The 7,759-nt window shown below is 40.3% G+C and overlaps 1 protein-coding gene across 1 annotated transcript; it reads right to left on the minus strand.

Annotated features, from left to right (window-relative positions):
* Positions 1–6,154: 6,154 nt before the first annotated feature.
* On the minus strand, positions 6,155–7,550 carry LOC140161871 (uncharacterized). Its single transcript, XM_072185167.1, has 2 exons — positions 7,091–7,550; positions 6,155–6,708 (listed from the first exon to the last, which is right to left on the minus strand). Exons 1-2 carry the CDS (start codon positions 7,548–7,550, stop codon positions 6,155–6,157), a joined length of 1,014 nt encoding a protein of 337 aa, XP_072041268.1.
* Between the last annotated feature and the right edge of the window lie 209 nt (positions 7,551–7,759).

The following is a 7,759-nucleotide window of genomic DNA, read 5'->3' on the forward strand; positions in this document are numbered from 1 at the left end:
AAATCCTACATTGTCTGTCATGTGTAAAATGTTGTATGTGCAATAGCTGACTTTTGTTATTTTGTAGCTCTGCTAGAGGGGCAATATTTGTTGTAGAATATATATATATACTTGTTTTCACTCAAGCGTTATTGAGTTTTAATTGTATCGTGTCTAAAGAAACAATCAACTCTTTTGACCATACATAAAACTCTGTGTTTTTTACCTAAATATTTTCAACTTAGATTTGGGTGAATTGTTGTTTTTTTTATCACTTTTATTTTTGGACAAAATTAAGGCCACTTTTCCAAACAAACTCAAAGAAAATGCAAAGTGTGTTGCAACTATGATTTTTAATTAACAAATCATTATCCATACATGTTAAGCTGTATGGTTATGGTTAAGATTTGGGGTAAGGTAGGGTAGTAATCGAATTAGGGTTATGGGTATGTCAGGGTTAGGTTAGGGTAGGTTAGGGTAGGGTAGGTATTAGGGGCAGAAGCTGGATTTTTCCCTAATGGATTTATCTGTGGGGGTGCTCCCAACCTACTCATCTATACCTTTCACCTTTCACACTTTCTATACTCTTTTCTTGCTATAATTTTTTTTTTCATTTCGCAATCCAGTTAGCAAGGATAGGTGAGTTAAACTAGTTGGCTTGGTAGGATGGTTAACATCGGGTTTTGTCTAGGACAATGGGTTTGTCTTTAGTATAGGGTATACCGCCTAATCCCAGGGGTGATTACCGACTGTAACATCATTCAGGGGTACAGGATATGGATCCCCAGTTTGTTGGGCACCTTCTTGTGTGTCACCCCCTGTAAACCGTGTTCAGTTATACTGTTTATAGATGCAGGAAGTGTGGACGCTAACTGGTATTGTGTCTATCCCTTTCATCTTTCTCTCTTTCTCCCCATCATGGAGTAAAGTAAAGTAAGTAACGTCTTGCAATCAGGGTGAGGTAACCCCATTGACCCCTAGTGACAACACGCATCCTACCAGAGTGTCAGTATAAGGCAGTATTATGGAGTTCATATCCCATAGATATCCAAGAGCGAATGAGAAGATATACCTTGCAACGGTCAATAGGGTGGTGCTGAGCAGGTCATCAACCTTCCATCACTGGCTAACTTTTTCCACAACCAGAGGCAAGCTACACTATATTGGTAGTTATTGGCTGCTGGATATCCGGAAACAAGCTGAATGAGGGCTGATCACCCGAAAACTACAAGAAAATCTCAAAAAGAAGGCACATGAACGGCAGTTTATGACTGACTCTATGACGGACCAGGGGGGAACTCGGCACACCAACACGAACTGTTGGCTCAGATTCTTGTCGCTTGTATGCCTTCAAACCTCTCACATTATCTACATATAATGTACGCACTCTATTTCAACAAGGAACAGCCCATCAACTTTTTATGGGATGTACATATGCCGGCGTCGACGTCATTGGGATACAAGAACATAGGCTTATTACCCTTAATCCAACAGAAGAACTTTGGTCAGATGATAGAAACTGGGTAATGGTGTATGTAAACTTATCTACAAATGCCTACAGAGAGTAGAAGTCATCACTGAGAGAATTCTATATGCAACATTTCATGGAAATCTCAAGTAAACATCACCAAAGTATATGCTCCTACTAAATGTTCATCATGGCTGTTTGATGTGCATAGAATTGACTTCATTATTAACTAAATGCAACCTATAGATGGCGCTATTTATCCTAAATCATATCTCTTTATTTGCAAGGGTTAGGTGATTAATACCGCCATTAAAACAGCTGGAATAGATGAAACAAGCAACAAGAAAATGTTATAAACATATTTTATCAAACAATAAAAGGATTTTTTTGTATTAAACGCTTGAAAGAGTAATTTCCAGTAACTAAATAGCGCCACCAATTTTGTCATTAATAGATACATTTTATATCCGAAAAAGCTTTAAAAAATACCATATAAGTGAATAATTTTGTAAAAGAGGGGAAATTAAAGTTGAAAACGACTCAAAAAGCATCTGTATACATTAGCACGATATCACTTTTAGCTGTTTAAGCCTAAAAGTTGGTTGTACGTGATGTTTTGTTTGAAAAACTAATAAATGATCACATCAAAGCAAACGAAGGTTTCTATACCTCTCTCTTAGACCATGTGGACCAAGTACAGAAACATAACACCCATCTAGTTCTTGGGAACTTGGGGATAGTCATGCTACTAACCCCCTTATTGTTGGTAGGCACTGTTTCCATGATTCACCAAATCAAAACCTGAGTGCAAGAAGACTGTAAGTCCACTTTTGACTTATTATTGGATGAAGACAAAAAAATTGACAATTTTTTTGACATTTGGCCCCCTCCCATAGGGGTCACGTGAGGGGTCAGAAGGGGTCAAAAATGAAAAAAAAAATGTCCAATGTCGTCAAATTACCCGTCTCATTTTCTCACAACGATTTCGAAAATATAGGTCTATAATTTATCATACATTTTGAGCTCGGTTAATGAGTTAGAGGGTCACTTCCGGTTAAAGGTCAACTGAGGTCAAATTGTAAAACGAAATTCAACAAACAAGGTGTCAAATTGCTCGTCTTTGCACATAGATTACCAATAATGGTTAAATATTTCCAACATCTGCATTCAGCTTTGAGTTATAAGCTTTTGTTTCAATCCGAGCGCAAGAAGACCGTAAGTCCAAAAATGATAAATCGATCAATATTACAGATATTTACTTGGTTGATATACAAAATTATTCTTCGTGCCTATACCCATGTACCTAAGAAGTATCAATATTATGGCTTTTTTTTTCTAAATTATCTTATTTTAGAAAGTTTAAACGATCATATCTCAAAATGCCAAATATGGACTTGGATGCACCCAGGTGAAACAAAACATTAATTGATCAACAGCAAGTGGATCAATTCTCTTCGGAACTGCCGTACCTACAATTCAGTAGAGCTGGACTCTGACCATCGCATTGTCAGCATTCTTTTAGTCACTAGCTTGAGAACAAGCAATGGAAAGCCGTTCAAGTGACCCAAGTTCAATTGGAGCAAGCTGCAGGATCCTGGCACAAGAGCATGATGGATGATGATTCCATAAACATCACATAAAGATATGAGTCCTTTGAAACAACGGTAAGAGAAGTTGCAGAGAAAGTGGTTGGTAAGAAAGAGCCCTGTGGCCTTCCAAGCTGGGTGTCTGATGAGACCATCAACCTGAAAATCGAGAGGGATAAGGCTAGGAAGATATTTACTCTAAGCAAATCTCCACCATCGAGAGTTAAATGGAGAAATTGAATAGCAGCCTCAATGATTCTTACAATGTTGATGAGGCTGCTGCACTCAATAAACAGCTGGATGAGCTGAGAGCAGCTGATAAAACTGGGAACTATACAGCTACTGGTAAAATTATCCAAACACTCTCCAGAAATGTGAAAGTCAAAAAGAGAGATGGCACAGCTCCTTCAAGTAAGTAATAAAGAAGTTCTCGAGGAGTGGAAAGGTTTCATCAGTTTATTGCTCAACAATGACAGTGGTGTGGGTCTCACGGCTGTTTGATGTGATCATTTATTAGTTTTATTAGTTTTATCTATTAATGACAAAATTGGTGGCGCTATTTAGTTACTGAAAATTACATTTTTAAGCTTTTAATACGAACAATTTCTTTTATTTTTTGATGAAATAAGATTATAAAATTTCTTTGCTGCTTGTTTCACCTATTCCATCTGTTTTAAACGCAGTATTGATAACCTACCCCTTGCAAATTAAGAAATATGATTTAGGATAAATAGCGCCATCTATAGTTTGCATTTAGTTAATAATGAACCCAATTCTATATACATCAAACAACTACATGTACCCCCAGCAGCGCAAGAAGATCTCCCCATCTGTGATGGCCCCCTACTCGTGAAGAGACTGTTATGGCAATTGCCACCATGAAAGCCAACGAAGCAGCAGCTTTAGATTGTGCCAATACAGCCGATGCCCTTCAGGGAGGTGACGATCAAATACTTGATGTCATTCATGCTTTCTGTTCAGAAGTTTACACTACACTATCTCCACCACGCCAATGGATCACCAATGTTATTATACCATTGCCAAAGCTAAGAAAGGTGACCTTTCTTTGATGACTAACTATAGAGGCATATCACTCGATGTCTACAACAAGATCCCTTTAAACCGCGTCCGGCCTCATGTAGACCCCTTGCTGAGAATCAACCAGGTTTCAGTCCAGGACGCCGCTGCGCACAGCAGATCCATATACCGAGAAGAATTATGGAAGGCTTTAAGGAATACCAGCTCCCCTTGATAGTTACCTTCGTTGACTTCAAGAAGGCCTTCGATTCCATCAACAAAACTGTAATGTTCTCAATATTGCGTCACTACGGCATTCCAAGCACTTTGGTCAGTGCCATAAAGGTACTTTACAGTAACTCCAGCACTGCAGTTATGGTTGACGGAGGCATATCTGAACCCTTCGATGTAACAACAGGAGTCGTGCAAGACGAAGTATTGGCTCACTTTCTCTTTATTATCCTTGTTGACTACCTTTTGGCGTCTGGACCAGAATCCGGAGTGGTGACCTGTCCTCGTCGATCAAGATGATATCCTGCCAAATTGCTAAATGACCTGGACTTTGCTGCTGATATCGCTCTCCTTGAGTCTTCCACCCCGCGGGCCCAGTCTCAGCTCTCCAGGACCGCAAATGCCGCAGCAGACCTAAAACAGATGACCATCAACTGTCAACCCCAGTCTCCTCTCCAAGCTAGACCCCATTAAGCATGTAACCGACTTAAGATGCCTAGGCTCCATGATGGGGTCCAGTACTAGCGATCTGAAGAGACGGAAAGCTCTTGCTTGGACAGCCTTCTGGAAATTAGAGCAATGGTGGAAAAGACCTACTATCTAAATTTCCACCAAGGTTAAACTGTTTCACACAACCTGCGTCACAGTTTTACTATACGGCTGTGAGTCGTTGGTTATCTCTAAGGATATGGAAAATAAAATCAACTCATTTGGCACATCCTACTACCGTATTATGCTGAACATCAAGATAGTAGACATAGTACCAAATTCTACCACCTACAATCTGACAGAGCCAGCGCCACTTGTTGAGAAAGCCAGGGCATATATACTCCGCTTGCCTGACGATGAACCAGTAAAAGAGTATGCATTGTATGTCCCAACTAATGGCAAGAAGAAACCGGACGGCAACGAACCTTTTCAGATTCAGATTCAGATTAAATTTATTTCAAATTCGTGGCCCGTAGGCCAAATTACATGAAATATTACATCTGCAATGTTTGCATTAAAAGACATAAAAAAACATATAAAATATACCTGAAAACACCATAAAATTACTCACGAGAAATTAATTGCACTTGTTGAGGCAAAATCTCAGTCACACAGCGCACACACCCCTACATCTTCTCCACACACACCTTACATACACACCCCCACCCACCCCATACACTCACACCTGAACTATCAGCCCTCCATATACACCCCCCCACACACACCACAGATGCACTAAATAATTTAATTTAATGAAACAGTAATTAATAAATAACATAACAAAATATTGCAAATAAATATTTGGACCAGTCAAATTATAAGGGACAAATTCAATACATCAAGATAAAAATGCTGTCATAAAATCACAAATAAACACACCAGCTGAATATGAATATGATGAGATGCACTAATTAAGTAGATGAGTGAGATAGGGTATTGAGCTGTTCCCATATATTTTTGTTTTGGTTCTGGGGACATGATACTTATTGCACTGTCTAAGGGTCATATTGTGGGTCCTCATATTGTGTGGAAACCATTCTGAGTACCTATCAGATTCAACACATTTTTGAGCAAACTGTGTACAGAGATGTAGTCTTCTATCATTCAAAGTTTGGAGTTCCAACTGGTCAAGGGAATCTGTGTAGGATGAGTAATTAGCACCAAGGATAATGCGGCAAGCCCTCTTTTGGATGCGCTCTAATTGATGTGCCTGGTCGTTGGTAATACTACCATGCCAGACAGGGGCTGCATATTCACATGTTGGGCGAACATAACCAATATAAACAGAGACTAGGTCACCAGTTGGAACACCAAAGCGTTTGAGACGTGAGAGCATGTACAACCTTCGACTGCTTTTTGATACCATATTGTTAACCTGAGACTGTCAGCCAAGATTGGACTGGACTGTCAGGCCCAGGAGCTTAGTCTCAGACACCACCTCAAGCTCAATTCCAGCAATGCGAAGACTAGGAGGGATGGGAGGTTCCCTCATGAAACAAACCTGCATCACCTTGCACTTACTCGGATTGAGCTTGAGATGATTGTCTTTTGCCCAAGCATCCAAGTCCTGAACCTCAGGTCCAATCTGGCTGACTTGTTTAGCAGGACGAACCTCTCCAAGGGTGAGATCATCGACATACTTAAAGCTTTTAGTCAGAGACTCCTCAGAAACATTGTTGAGTACACCAAGAAATGTGATGGGGCCCCGCTTAGTGCCTTGTGGGACACCACATGAGAGAGTTTCCCATTCTGACAGGGCCGAGTGGTACTGCACCCGTTGACGACGAGCTGTGAGGAAGTTTATAATACATGGCAGTAACTCGCTTCTGACACCAAGCTCGTAGAGTCTCTGTATAGCTAAAGTATGGTCGATGCAATCAAATGCCTTGGAGAAGTCCGTCACAACTAGGGTTCCTACCGTTCCTCCTTTGTCTGTACCTTTGAAAAAAACATCAAGAATTTCAATTAGACAATGAGAAGTAGACGACCCTTTGATACTACCATATTGGTAAATTGCACTAGAAAAATCATCAAACACCCAATTTGCAACAAACCCCTCACATACTTTTGCCAAAAGCGAAGTTAATGAGATTGGCCTTAGTTTTGAGATTGTAGCAGGGGTTTCCTTTGGAATTGGGGCAATTGTTGCATCTTTCCAAACTTGGGGGACCATTCCATCTGTTAAAGATGAATTGAATATATCTGTTACTGGGATGCTAAACTCACAGGCAAACTTTCTAATCAACCTCCCAGGAAGACCGTTAGGTCCTGCTGCTTTTTTAACATTCAGTTTTTTCAGAGCATTGTACATATCCCATACCTGGATCTGAGGTGGCAATCTTGCAGGTAGGAAGGCAGGCAGCTCCTGTGGGTTGATTTGGAGGTCTATTTTGTGAGACTGAGGCAAAATGATCATTTATAGCCCTTGCAATTGCTTTTTCATCATTTTGCTGGACACCAGGGACTGAGATAATTGGCCTTTTCTGGCATTTGTTGGTTATTAGTTGGATTCCCTTATGCCAGCCTGATGGATCACTTGACTTGAGGTTCTGAATGCGATCTTTGTAATAAAATTTCTTCGCTTGATCGATGGCACGACTAACCTTATTGCGGAGAAAGCGCCAGAGAAACATTTCCTTCTCAGCAAAAGCTACCTGACGTTTCCTGATTAGGTTCTTAATCTCAGGAGTGATTCCAAGGTTTATCCTCGGAATGTAGTTTGATAACCTTAGAGGGGAAGTGAAGATCAATTGCTTCCTGGACAGTAGCATAAAATGCATTCGATTTATCAGCAGGAGATGTCGCGTTCAGAACCTCAGTCCAAGAATGTTTGGTTATCCATCTTCCAAACTCATGCACACTTTGTTTACGTAACGGCATAACAGTTCTTTTGTGAGATTTACCGTTCTTACTATACCCTACTGGTGACCAGTAGACAGTGTTGTGGTCACTTTTACCGATTGGAGAGCTCACAATAGGAGTACCATAG

This window comes from Amphiura filiformis, chromosome 10, assembly GCF_039555335.1.
Source record: "Amphiura filiformis chromosome 10, Afil_fr2py, whole genome shotgun sequence".
NCBI classification, from domain to species: domain Eukaryota; kingdom Metazoa; phylum Echinodermata; class Ophiuroidea; order Amphilepidida; family Amphiuridae; genus Amphiura; species Amphiura filiformis.